Below are 14,093 nucleotides of genomic sequence, written 5' to 3'. Positions count from 1 at the left end.
CACACAGCCAATACTATTTTTGAATTATAGTTCAAAAACTATTATTTTTTAGTTTTTGAAAAATTATGTGTGTAAATAGCGGGGGGGGGGGGAATACTAAAGCAACCCAGTGATGTCACACTGAGTCATTCCTGGATGTACACTCTCAGGTACCCAATGCACCATCCCCGAGAAGGTTGTTATGGTGACAAGGATGAGTTCCCTGGAGTGAGAACATATGGAGTTCGTGACACCGATGAGACATATGATGTGTACTGCTATGCAGAGGAAATGGAAGGTATTTATTTAATCCACTAAAAGGAATGGGTTGGTTGTGTAAATTAATGTACATAGATGCCATTTTACCTAGTCCAGTTATAAAGGTGGCTCATGCAGCCAGAGGTAGGACCTTGGGAAGTTGAAAGACACCAACCAGTTTTCATATTTTACAAACCATGCAAGACAATTTGGGGGGGGGGGAGGAAGGAGAGCCAGTTTACAGGTGTTCTGCCAAATCCCAATCCAAGCTGTGCCTGGAGAATTAGGCCCACATTTAGCTAATTAGCACCCCTTTTTTACCCAAGAATGACCCTGGTTCTGCCCTGCAGTCCTGCTGGACCCCACCTCCAGGGTAGCTCGCCTGTTCAACCTGCAGAGGTTCTCTCTCCTGCCAGCAGCCTCCCGCCACTACAGCAGCCCTTTGGTCCTCAGCAGGTCTTGGGTGCAGCAGCCACACACTAAACTCCAGTGTCTCCAACAGTTTCTGCTCCAGCAGTCTCCATTCACCAATCAGTCCATTAGCCATCAATTCCTTAGTCCATTTCTCCAGTCTGTCCTTCCTCAAGCTTTCCTCCTTCTGCTACCCACAAACCCTTCCTGCCTCAGGTGCTCCTTACATCCCTGAGGACTCTATTGCCTTCAAGTGGCTGCAGCTGTGCAGCACACCCTTTGCTGAAAGCCCAGGCCTGAACTCTGAAAGGGGCCACTGCAGACACCCCATTCTATCTCCTCGCCAGATCTTCCGCTATTCCACTACGTTAGGTTTGTATTGGGTTCAGAGAAACCATGCTTGGCTAATGGTCCCATCACTCTTAATATGTCCCCATCAGTCAATGGGATGGTGAAACTGGAGAAGGGAGATTTTTAGCTGGATGCTAAGAGTGACATAAAGGAGCAACTAAAAGTCACCAAAGGCAGAACTTGGTATTGGATTGTTAATGCACAAATGGAGGGAATGCAGCCCTTGACTTGGAGCGCAACCTTATGCATGTCTAGTCAGGACTAAGTCCCATTGTGTTCAAAGGGGCTTACTTCCAGGGAAATGTGCACAAGACCACAGCCCTAACTGCTATGTGCAATTGCAGGAAAAGTCTTCTACGCAACATCCCCTGAGAAGTTCAGTTTCCCGGAAGCGGCAGAGAAATGTCGCCGCCTCGGCGCTCGTTTGGCAACGACCGGAGAGCTGTACCTGGCCTGGAAGGACGGAATGAACGTCTGCAGTGCTGGCTGGCTGGCAGACCGCAGCGTTCGGTACCCCATCTCCAAGAGACACCCCAACTGTGGGGGCAACCTGCTCGGAGTGCGAACGGTGTACCTTCATGCCAACCAGACGGGGTATCCTCATCTCCATTCCCGCTATGACGCCATCTGCTACACTGGTGAGTACTGGTTTCACTGAACTGACTGTAGGGCCTTCATCACCACAGCATTTTTCTAGGGAGCTGCTCTGTCTCCAGGGCAGTTGTGTTCGTTTTGATAGGGCTGCTTGGAAACAAACAGATCCGACCGTTACTAGGAAGACGCACGGCTCGTCTGGCTCACCACAAAAATGAATGGGAGCTTTTCGTTGTTCCAACTAAATGCTCAGACAAACCCCTGAACGTCTAGTCAAGTGTTCAATACAAACACTCCAAGCACTAGGCTGGAGCCTCAGGGGGACCTGCCCCGGGCACTATGCCAAGGGGTGTGCAAGGCAGTCACTTCTGGGCTCTCTTAGGAGAAAGAGGTGCTGGGGGCGTAGAGGGGGGACTCCACAGGAGGTGGAACAGGGGCACAAAGCGGCCACAGGGAGCTCCCTCTTCTCCAGGAGAACCCAAAGCCATGCAAAGCCGTCACTTCTGGGTTCTCCCCAGAGGAAGAGGTGCTGGCAGCTTTGCACCCCCGTTCCTTCACCTGTAGTGATTCCCCCTTGAAGGGCGCACACCTTCAAAGGGGGGCCTCCACAATAGAAGGAATGGGGGCACAAAATGGCCATTACCTTCTCCTCTGGAGAGAACCTAGAACTGAAATCACATCACGTGACTTCACTACTCTGGGTTCTGGGGCTTCTAATTATGCCTCGTCTGATCAGCTGCTCCACCTTCCTTGCTAGCCCCCCTCCTTTACCCAAACTGGAAAAGCCTTACCTTTTCTCCAGAGGCCTCCCATGGATTCAGGAACGTTCCCATGGAACCTCTCAGCAGTTCCATGATACATGGATGTGTCATTTTTCGTTTCTGGAAGAAAATTGTGGAGGATGAATTTGCAGCCAGAGTGAAAATAATGCTTTATTATGTAGTGTTATTGCATGCTGGCCCAAACCGCCCCTCCCCAGCGGCTCCTCAGCCAGGCTCCTCAACCTTCCAAACTAGGGCCATTTAAGGGATTTTCAGAGGCTGAGGGCAAAGTCTGAAGTGGATGCAAAGCTCATGAGCCCATCATGGTGCACCTTTCTGGTGGCTGCCATTTTGTCCCTACAACTTCTCAGTCATATCCTATGAGATGACCTAGCATCATTTTGATGGGGGCTTCTGTAAAAAGAAATGTGGACTCCGGCGCCAGAAGGTGCAGTGCACTGGGCTGGTGAGGAGTTCAGGGAGTTCATTTTGTCTCTGGACATGTAGTGGATATGTGGCAGGGACAAGATTTGAGCTGGGAGCCTCCTGGTTCATAGCTCAGAGCCCCATTCTTACCACCCATCCTCCACCAGCACTGAGTGTCACAAACATTCCATAAGGCACGTCTGCAGCCCTCAGCGCCAGTTCAGCACTGGCCGGTGTTGGGCTAGTGCCGGTGGAAGTGTCGACCCAATGTGCAGCAGCAGTGAAGAAGGCCAATTCTATGCTTGGGATCATTAGAAAAGGTATTGAGAACAAAACGGCTAATATTATAATGCCGTTGTACAAATCTATGGTAAGGCCACACCTGGAGTATTGTGTCCAGTTCTGGTCATGTCTCAAAAAGGACATAGTGGAAATGGAAAAGGTGCAAAAGAAAGCGACTAAGATGATTACAGGGCTGGGGTACCTTCCTTATGAGGAAAGGCTACGGCGTTTGGGCCTCTTCAGCCTAGAAAAGAGACGCCTGAGGGGGAACATGATTGAGACATACAAAATTATGCAGGGGATGGACAGAGTGGATAGGGAGATGCTCTTTACACTCTCACATAACACCAGAACCATGGGACATTCACTAAAATTGAGTGTTGGGTGGGTTAGGACAGACAAAAGAAAATATTTCTTTACTCAGCGTGTGGTCGGTCTGTGGAACTCCTTGCCACAGGATGTGGTGATGGCGTCTGGCCTGGATGCCTTTAAAAGGGATTGGACAAGTTTCTGGAGGAAAAATCCATTATGGGGTACAAGCCATGATGTGTATGCGCAACCTCCTGATTTTAGAAATGGGTTATGTCAGAATGTCAGATGCAAGGGAGGGCACCAGGATGCAGGTCTCTTGTTATCTGGTGTGCTCCCTGGGGCATTTGGTGGGCCGCTGTGAGATACAGGAAGCTGGACTAGATGGGCCTATGGCCTGATCCAGTGGGGCTGTTCTTATGTTCTTATGGATAGTCGCTGCCCCGTGGTTGCCCGAAGATAGGTTGGGGTGTGGGGAGTCAGGGAGAGGGTGGGGAGGAGGTGTGCTGGGGCACAGAGCAGGGCGGGAGGGAGGCAGGATTGGAGGAGTTCCACTCTTTCACATCCAGAACCTCAGTGACGGACTGTGGGCCTGACACGGAGGCTCTTGACTCTATGTCAGCCCAAGTGTTGCCACAGAATCGAGTAGCCCCATTGCAGGGCTACTTGCTTTACCTGGGGGAAGGGGACAAATATCCTCTTCCTCCAAGGAGCCGCTGGTAGCTGCCCTTTGGTGCACAGGATGCCGTGGCAGCCATTTTGATGCAACTGCAGCCCCGGCACAATGGGCAGCTCAGGATTGGGCTTCCTGTCTCTTCACTTCACTACACAAGTTCAAACTTTTTCAACCAAATCAACAAGAACTGAATCCATAGCTGGGAATGTTTCCTAAAAAATCAAGCTATTTAAATTTCATACTTTTTGCAAGAGGAATTCAAGTTAGGGAAATAGGCTGAGATTCTCCTCATCCACCCCAGTCATTCCAACAGTGATTCTCTGTGGTTATATGTCTCACCAGCCTACAATGTTTCTCTCACTGCAGGTGGCATCCTAGATATCCATGAGAACTTCACTGAGGAGACCATAGATGAATTGGGCAGTGGTTTCACCATCCAGACAGTCACTGAGACAGATGTGGAACTACACATTCCACGCAACTTCACTGAGGAGGAAGCTCGAGGGAGTGTTGCCACCTTAGAGCCAATAGACTTTACAGCCACTGCCTCGGAGCTGGATGAGTCCTTCACAGTCACTCCAGACCTCTTTGCTACTGGCTACACCGATGAGGCAGAGAACCAAACGGATGTGGAGATCTGGGAGAGTCTGGAAAATGTGACTGTCTCGGTCCTGGACAGACTTCTCACCACTGATACCCCAGAGGTGAGCTCAGTGGAAGACACCTTGTGGCCAACCTTAAGACCTGAACTAGAGTCTACTTTGCCATTTACAGTGGAAGATCGTATTGTACCAGGGACAGCTGCTCCTGATATTGGCATTATCCCGAAGCAGCCCATTTCCCCCACCGGTAAGTGGCAAAAGTTGGAGCCAATTATTGATTATGAATGGTGGAATTCAATTGTTCTGGTCATCCAGTGATTGTTACAATTTATTGCAAGTTAAGGACAAGATAAAACTAATTTACCTTAACTCAGTGGTTCCCAAACTTACCTGAGTCATGATGCCCCCATGGCCTGTACTTTCTGACTCAGCTGCATGCCACCAGCATGGAGTCACATAAGACCCAAGATGGCGGTGCTCAAATCTTGCAAGATTATGTAGAGATCCAAGATGACGGTGCCTGGATGAACAGGTAGGAGGGACCACTGGGGACATTCCACAGCACCCCTAAGAGCATGCCACAATGCCCTAGGCCCTAGGGCGTTGTGACACATACTTTGGGAACCCCTGCATAACTCATGTTTGGTTTTACATCAACAATTGCTAACTGTTTTTCTACAATTTCATTTCTTGTTTGTTTTTGTGGCTTCCAATCAGCATCTCCTGTTTTCCAGCAGTCCCTGACACCCATTGCAAACACATCCATGTTGTTTACCATGCTGTTTCTCTCCATGCTGTATTATTCCTTCTTCGCCATCACAGTCCTTGATGACCGTTGCTCATACTGCCAATTTATCTTGTTGATGTGGTGACTCATGTAATGTTGTTTGTGCAACAGCTGACATAGTGATGTCACACATACTTGCAAACAAAATTGCATGGGCTGCCACAGCCAATAAGAACATAAGAAGAGCCCCGCTGGATCAGGCCAAAGGCCCACCTAGTCCAGCTTCCTGTATCTCACAGTGGCTCATCAAATGCCCCAGAGAGCACACAAGACAATAACCTGCATCCTGGTGCCCTCACGTGCATCTGGCATTCTGTGGTAGCCTACTTCTAAAATCTGGAGCTTGCACATACCTTTCATGACTTGTGACCCGTGACAGACTTTTCCTCCAGAAATGTGTCCAATCCCGTCTTAAAGGCATCTAGGTAAGATGGTAAGAGGCACTTTTTCAAGTGGGTGCTCCTTTTTTTAGCAGGGGGAGAGTAACTGGCCCACTTCACCCCAGCAGTGTCTGTTCTGGTGGCTGTCTGCTGGTATTCATTTGCATCTTTTTAGATTGTGAGCCCTTTTGGGACAGGGAGCCATTTAGTTATTTGATTTTTTCTGTAAACCACTTTGTGAACTTTTTGTTGAAAAGCGGTATATAAATACTGTTGATTGTTGATTGATTGATGCCATCACCACTTCCTGCGGCAAGGAGTTCAACAGGAACTCATTACATGCTGGGTAAAGAAATATTTTTCTTTTGTCAATCAGATTAAATGGTAGTGAGGACAATGAGACTGAAAGCAACTGTTGGGAAAATATTATCAATTTTCGGTGAGATGACTATTTTTTTCAGTAATTGGCTTGCCAAATGTAATTTTTACAAAATGTAGTTTTGCAATCAAATGTACTGCTTTTGAGGCAAATATCAAAATTTATTAGAGTTAGCCCCAAATGGCTCCTGTATTTTGTGGCCAAATTTTTCAAGGGCAGGCAAAATCCACCAACCCCACATGGTGCATCTCCAGACAACCACCATTTTGTTTACCCAGCAGCCTTCATCAGAGCGGCTCTGTGTCAACACATAGTGTATTTTAGGGGGCTTAGGGATAAAAAATGGCAGCCACTAGCAGACAACCACCAGAAGGAACATTACTCTGGGCTGGTGAGTTTTGCTTCCTACTTGACGTTAGTTGTCCACCCAAAATTGTTGGGATTGCCTCCCTTGTGCAGTCATCTCCATCCACATACAACTAAATGTTCAGCCCAACTCTAGGAATTACAGAAGTTTTGTCACAGCCATAGGGAAAACTCACCACAACCATTGATATACTCCATTCATGCTCAGATGTCCCTCCAATGCCTTTTTCTCAACAGGTGTCGTTTTTCATTACCGACCATCTACCGATAGATATTCCCTAACCTTTGTCAAAGCCCAGCAAGCTTGTCTGGATAACCATGCGGTTATTGCCACACCCGAACAATTGCAGGCTGCTTATGAAGATGGTTACGACCAGTGTGACGCTGGCTGGCTGAGGGACCAGACAGTTAGGTAAGACTCACTGGCAACTCCATCAGGGAGAGAAATATCTCAAGTTATGAAATGTTCCCGTTTGCGAACGTCTGCTCTGTGTTGGGTTATGGCAAACCGAGACTAAGGCCTGTTTCAGTTGTGGGACTGGAACCTTCTGTTGTGTATTTATTGTCAGTGGCCCTCAGTTAGAGGCGTATTCTCTCATTGTCCCTGTTAAATAAAGGCAGTCCCAAATTTTCTGGTACATGTAGCTAGAAATGGTACCAAATTCTTGTGGTGGAGCACATGATTCTAGACCAGCCATTTTCAACCACTGTGTCTTGGCACACTGGCGTGCTGTAAGTGGTCCACAGGTGTGCCACAGTAATTTGGGGGAAGGTCAATTATTAAGACGGCCAATGGGAGATGTGAGCCCCCACTGGCAGCATGGTGTGCCTTGTCAATTGTCAAAATCCTGGCGGTGTGCCTTGATCATTTTAGTGCCTTGTCAGTGTGCAGTGAGTTGAAAAAGGTTGAAAATCATTGTTCTAGACCCTTCCTGCTCCTCAGTAGATGTTATAAAACACGGACATGTCTATGAATTTTATGCAGTCTGTATATTTACATGAAAAGCACATATATAAATGCAAAGTTGTATTGGATCAGCTGTTATGTGAGGATATTTGAAAAAAAAACTGCATTTAAATATATTATTTCAGTGACTTTTTTAAAAAGGTGAGAATTTTTAGCAAAAGAGAGTGGAATGGAGATCAAAATGAGCCATGTGAAGCACAGGTGGAAGAGAAACAGAATGTTTTGGCCATCCCTGTCTGTAGCTGGTGAACAGGTAGAGCTGTTTCACACACACCCCTTGCATCCCGAAACCTGCCCTCCAAATTCAGGCCAAAGTTTGAAAGTCCAACCCCGCCCAAGTAGAAATCTTTTTTCATATGGAATCATACAGTCATGTGAATCTCCATCTGCCGGTGGAGTCACCCAGTGCAGGAGGCCAGCACATCACCTCCATGATGGACCTCCTCCCACATAATGGGCAGGGCAGCGCCCTGGATGTCGGGCCTGGTGAAGCAGCATTTCCCCGCCCCACTGGTTTTTTGGCTATAACTTTTAATAGAATAGAGATATTTCAACATGGTTTGTTTCATGGCATTCTGCGTGAAATTACACATCGAACAATATATAACATGATGGTATTATGTGAAAATACTAAGATTTAAACATTTTGGCCAGTAGTGGTGTCACCCCGCTGTGCTTGTCACCTGGTGCAGCCTGCACCCCCCACATATCCGAGCAACTCCAATGCCATCTTCAGACCAAAGTGATGTGACTGAGATATGGTTTATTGCTTCAGTGAGGTCGGTTTACCAAACTGGTCAGAAGCATTCACCAAAAGGTCAGTGGTAAATGCTTTCATGTAGGGCGCCGAGACCTACACAAATGGACAGGACCTGTTGGAGCTGAGTCCTGCCTCCCCGCTCCCTCCCCCAGCACGCCTCCTGCCCACCCTCTAGCCACCCTCTCCACGCCTCCCCCCTCCCTGGAACACCTCCATGAGACTGCCAAGCTGTGGAGGACGGGCGCCTGCCTGGTGCTAGCCCAGCACCGGCCAGTGCTGGGCCAGCACAGGCACTGTCCTGGCGGTAAGCTTTGCAGACGTGCCTTACGGCACATTTGCAACAGTGCGCTGAGGCAGAAAGCCGGAGCACCAAGCTCAGGATTGGGCTCTCAATCTATAGCTATGAAACCCGGGAAGCCACGGTGGCAATTTCTGCAACAGTCCCAGAGCTCGTGGCACGGGCTGCAAGACATTCGTACCAAAGTGGTCAACTCACAGCAGTGTTCCAAATATTTGAAATTCTAACAAGAGAAGCTGCCTACAGTACAACTTAAGCAAGCCTGAAAATGTGGTGTGAAACTGTAGTCTGAAAATATTCCTCATATGTACCATGTTTTTCCAAACTGTACATCTGTTTCCAAACAGATTTTCACACCACGCAAGTCATCAAATTATTCATTTCAAAGCATCCTCTGCTGATGATGTTCCGTCACATCATTACTTCATGAAGTTTTGGCATGTTTTATTAAACAGAATATCAACGCCATTATCAAAATGCAACCTCCGATGCAATGTCTATCAAAGAATTAAGCGCGTTACTCCAAACAAATAGACCTAATAACTCCATACTGTTATTCATTCTATATGTTCATGTCATTCTATATAATTCAAATGCGGTTTAAAATCCCTTTTAAAATGCCCTTAACTCATCAACATCATGACCAATTCATGCCCTGAACTGAAAATCACTTGATTCCTTCCCCGTAATCTCTTTATCAGCAAGGACTGGAATCAGAATCATGTGTGGCATTGTCCAAGGACCCTTGCCCATCTGAAAGACCACCCTGCCTGACTGATGCTCTAACAGTCAGTCCTGATGCTATTGGTGGTGCCCAATGCACCATCGGGGGGGGGGGGGGCAAGAAAGGAATATCATTAGGGGTACAGTGCAGGTTGCTTTAACCCAGCAACCAGGCATCACCATTGCTATCAACCATGTCTAGGGGTATATTGACCCCCCACCCACCCACCCCATGAAAGTTCAGTTGTCTTAAAGAAACATGTTTGATTTCCCTTAAAAATTCTCAGATGTTACTGCTTGAAAGGGATCCTGAAATTTGCTCCACATTTCATTTTTTGCAAAATATTGGTGACAAATTTAGGGCACAATCCTAACCAGGTCTACTCAGAAGTAAGTCCTATTTTGTTCAATGGGGCTTACTCTCAGGAAAGTGTGGTGAGGATTGCAGCCTTAGTCTAGCACAAACATATCTAAAATGCAGGGAGAAGATGACAGGCACAGCTACAGCTGAATGTCACACAAAGTGAACATCAAAGTGCATTTCAAGACCCCTCCCATGAAAAACAGCTGAGGAATTTGCAAGGGAGGGCAGATGAGTTTCTGTGAAATAGCTAAAATTTCTCTGCACGTCCTTAGTTCTGCATTGTCCACTGTTTAGCACTTATATGGCATTGCATTTAAAGTACTTCAGACACATTCTCTTGTTGCAGTCCATACAACAACTCTTTAAGTTTGGCCAGTATCTCTGTGTCCATATTGCAGCTGAAGGGGGCAAACCTGAGTCTGGGAAAGAGTATTGCCCCAGCCCAGCTGGTGAGTATCTGTTCGAGGTGAGAAATGCATAAGACCTTCAGCGAGAGTAACCTTTCCTTATACTCAATGGCAGGTACCCCATTGTGGTTCCACGGAACAAATGTGAAGGAGATAAGGACGATATCCCAGGGGTGCGGACATATGGTATGCGCCCAGCATCAGAAACGTTTGATGTGTACTGCTATGTTGACAGACTGAACGGTAAGTTTTTCCCTTGGTAACGATGAGTAAAACTGCACTTTAATGTGTAGGAAAAAAAGAGGGAAAGCATCTATTATTATTATTATTATTATTATTATTATTATTATTATTATTATTATTAACGGTATTTAATTATTTCTTTAAGACAATTCCTGTACGCATCTTGTGAAAGCAAAAAAAAAAAGTGTGCATTTTTTCTAAAACAATTGCTTTTATCCAAATGCAATTTTAATTAGTTTATTAACTAAAATCATGCAACAGACAGTGCAGTCCTAACTTGCTCTGGAACAGGCAGGCTGTTGGGCCTGTGTTGTATCCAGCACAAGTTTCAGGCTGGTTGAGGCTCAGCCCAAGGCATGGGGATAAAATTCCCCTTACCCTGGGAAGAGCAACAGTGACCCCAGTGGGTCTACTGAGATCTGAGGTCTGCTGGGTCTACTGAGGTGGCACAGATCTGAGCAGAACTGAGCAGCCTGGAGCTGCTCTGCACTTCCCAGGAATGGGGCTAGGATCCTGCATAACTGCTGGATCCTGGCCCCACCTCGGCCGGTGTGGATTTACCTTCTGTCAGTGCAGTGGAGGCTGGATGCAGCCTCTGTGGGCCAGTGCACCTTCTTGCGCCGGCCCAACTGACTCCTGAGGAGGTGCAAATGTGCTTTACGGCATGTTTGCAACCCTTCTGGGTTGCTGCAAGAGACTTGCGCTGGCCCAGGGCATAGTTAGAATTCCACCCTAACTGACTAAGGTTTTTGAATTAGGTGACAGCCCTGGTGAGCCTCACTGGGTGACGTGCCTGGGGTGACACCACAAATGACAAAAAATTTTAAAATCTTGGTACTTTCAAACAATACCATCATGTAATAGTTCATTCAATGCGTAATTTCATGCAGAATGCAGTGAAACAAAGCACATTGAAATATCCCCATTCTATCAAAAGTTACAGGGGAAAAGTCAGTGGGTCAGAGCAATGGTGCATCACTACACCCACTGCCCAGGGTGTCACCTTGCCCGCTACATGGGAAGAGGTCTATCATGGGGGTGACATGCTGGCCTCCCGCATCAGGTGATACAAGCCGTAATGATGCCACTGGCAGACCTTATCTGGTTTGAGTTTTGCCGTTGCCTTGAACTCACCAGATGATCTTAGACAGCTTACCTGACTGGGTTGTTGCAAGGACAAGATCAAAAATCAACCAAACCTTGCACACTCCTAAAGAGCTAAACAAATGCTCAGCTTGATTATGCCTCATGTCTCCCTCCCTAGGTGAGGTCTTCTTTGCAACCCAACCAGACCAGTTCACCTTCGTAGAAGCCCAAGAATACTGTGACAGGCAGAACGCTACGCTGGCCTCCACTGGACAACTGTATGCTGCCTGGAGGCTGGGCCTGGACAACTGCCGATCAGGCTGGCTGGCGGACGGCAGCCTCCGCTACCCTATCGTGAACCCTCGGCCTGCTTGCGGAGGGGAGAAACCTGGCGTGAGAACCACCTACTTGTATCCCAATCAGACGGGCTTCCCTGACCCACAGTCAAGGCACCATGCCTTTTGTTTCAGAGGTATTGTCCTGCTCTCATCATCCGGGGGGGGGGGGGCTCCCAAGCATCACAGCAGAGACTCAAACCCACCCACTCAGGTTCAGCTCCCATTTGGCTTCACTGGTATTTGTTTTTTTTAAAAGCTTCCTGATTCACTCTTTAAAAGTTAGAAAACTTCAAGAACTGGTTCAGATACCACCAGCCAGTTCTGAGCCAATTTAGATGCACTTCATGCAGAACTGTATCTAAATCTCTTCTTTGTAATCTGTGGAACTCCTTGCCACAGGAGGTGGTGATGGCATCTGGCCTGGAAACATTTAAAAGGGAATTGGACAAGATCCACTAAAATTGAGTGTTGGGAGAGTTAGGACAGACAAAAGAAAATATTTCTTTACTCAACGTGTGGTTGGTCTGTGGAACTCCTTGCCACCGGATGTGGCGATGGCATCTCGCCTGGATGCCTTTACAAGGGGATTGGACAAGTTTCTGGAGGAAAAATCCATTACGGGTTACAAGCCATGATGTGTATGTGCAACCTCCTGATTTTGGAAATGGGCTATGTCAGAATGCCAGATGCAGGGGAGGGCACCAGGATGAGGTCTCTTGTTATGTGGTGTGCTCCCTGGGGCATTTGGTGGGCCGCTGTGAGATACAGGAAGCTGGACTAGATGGGCCTATGGCCTGATCCAGTGGGGCTGTTCTTATGTTCTTATATTAGATGCCTTTAAAAAGGGTTTGGACAGATTTCTGGAAGAAAAGTCCATCACAGATAACAAACCATGATGGGTATTTGCAACCTTCTGGTTTTAGAAGTAGGCTGCCTCAGAATGCCAGATGCAAAGGAGTGTCAACAGGATGCAGTTATTTTGTTGTCCTGTGTGCTCCCTGAAGCATCTGATGGGCCACTGAGAGATACAGGAAGCCGGACCAGATGGACCTTTGGCCTGATCCAGTGGGGCTCTTCTTATGTTCTTTATTCGATAAAATGAATAGCGATGGCTATTTAACTCAATGGGGGAATTCTTATTTTTAAAGATTTTTGCAAGCAGAATATATACAACATACAAAAAAAATTGGGGGGGGGGGGTGGAGAACTAAACATAAAGCATATTGAAAAACTGAATGTCTGATTGCTGAACCACTTACTTTGAACTGATGAGCCCTGGAGGTGGGCAGGGGGTGGGGGGAGGGTTCAGGGCTCAATTCTGGTTGAAAGCAACCAAGAGAGTTAGCTTTGAGCTCCATTCTGATCCACTGAAAACTCTTCTCTGAACCATCTGGATTTGGGCTTGGGTTCAATTTGACACCCTGCACCACTGGACCAGAGTAAAGGCACATAATGCATTCTTGTTGGGAAGAAGGATGTGCATTATGGAAACATGTCTAAATAGTGGAAGCCTTTTAGTAGAGCCAAGCTAGTCCCTATTCCATACTGCAACTGAATTTAAATAATAATAATAATAATAATAATAATAATAATAATAATAATAGTAAAACTTTATTTTTATCCCGCCCTTCTCCCTAACGGGACCCAGGTCGGCTAACAACATATTAAAAAAAAGATTTTAAAAACATTAATACATAGCAGATAAAAACATTTAAAAACAGATTACAGAGGCCATAAAAACAGTAGTCAGATTAAAAGACAGAATAAAAGAGCAAGTCACCGAGGAATCAAGCCTGTAAAAAACTAAAAGATGTATAAAAATGTTAAGAAGGCCAGAAATCAGAAGGCTTGTTTAAACAACAGTGTTTTCAGGCCTCGCCGAAAACTCTCAGGAGAGGGAGCCATTCTCAAGTCAAGGGGAAGGGAGTTCCATAATGTTGGTGCCACTACCGAGAAGGCCCTATTTCTTGCAGCCGCCCCCTGGACCTCCTTGGGTGGCGGCACTTGCAAAAAGGCCTTCTCTGATGACCTGACAGGACGAGCCGGATTGTTCGGGAGTAGGCAATCTCTAAGATAGCCTGGCCCAGAGCAGTATAGGGCTTTAAAGGTCAAAACCAGCACCTTGAATTGGGCCCGGAAACGAATGGGCAGCCAATGTAGCCCCCGGAGAAGCAGGCTGACAGAGTCAAACCGCCTAGCTCCAGTGACCACACGGGCTGCCGCATTCTGCACTAATTGCAGTTTCCGAACCGTCTTCAGGGGCAGCCCCACATAGAGCACGTTACAGTAATCTAACCTTGATGTCACCGTGGCATGGATCACCGTGGCCAGGTCTGCACGATCCAA

The 14,093-nt window shown here is 47.0% G+C and overlaps 1 protein-coding gene across 1 annotated transcript in view; it reads left to right on the top strand.

Annotated features, from left to right (window-relative positions):
- ACAN (aggrecan) overlaps positions 1-14,093 on the top strand; it is a 38,691-nt gene that overhangs the window by 2,878 nt on the left and 21,720 nt on the right. Inside the window, exons 4-9 of the mRNA XM_066635171.1 lie at positions 150-277; positions 1,344-1,637; positions 4,414-4,896; positions 6,799-6,973; positions 10,196-10,323; positions 11,588-11,881. Coding sequence (XP_066491268.1) covers positions 150-277; positions 1,344-1,637; positions 4,414-4,896; positions 6,799-6,973; positions 10,196-10,323; positions 11,588-11,881 — 1,502 coding nt within the window. The remainder of the gene's footprint in view (positions 1-149; positions 278-1,343; positions 1,638-4,413; positions 4,897-6,798; positions 6,974-10,195; positions 10,324-11,587; positions 11,882-14,093) is intronic.

This window comes from Tiliqua scincoides, chromosome 8 (assembly GCF_035046505.1).
Source record: "Tiliqua scincoides isolate rTilSci1 chromosome 8, rTilSci1.hap2, whole genome shotgun sequence".
NCBI classification, from domain to species: Eukaryota; Metazoa; Chordata; class Lepidosauria; order Squamata; family Scincidae; genus Tiliqua; species Tiliqua scincoides.
The sequence above is the reverse complement of the archived record's forward strand: the minus strand, read 5'-3'. Positions and strand labels throughout refer to the sequence as shown.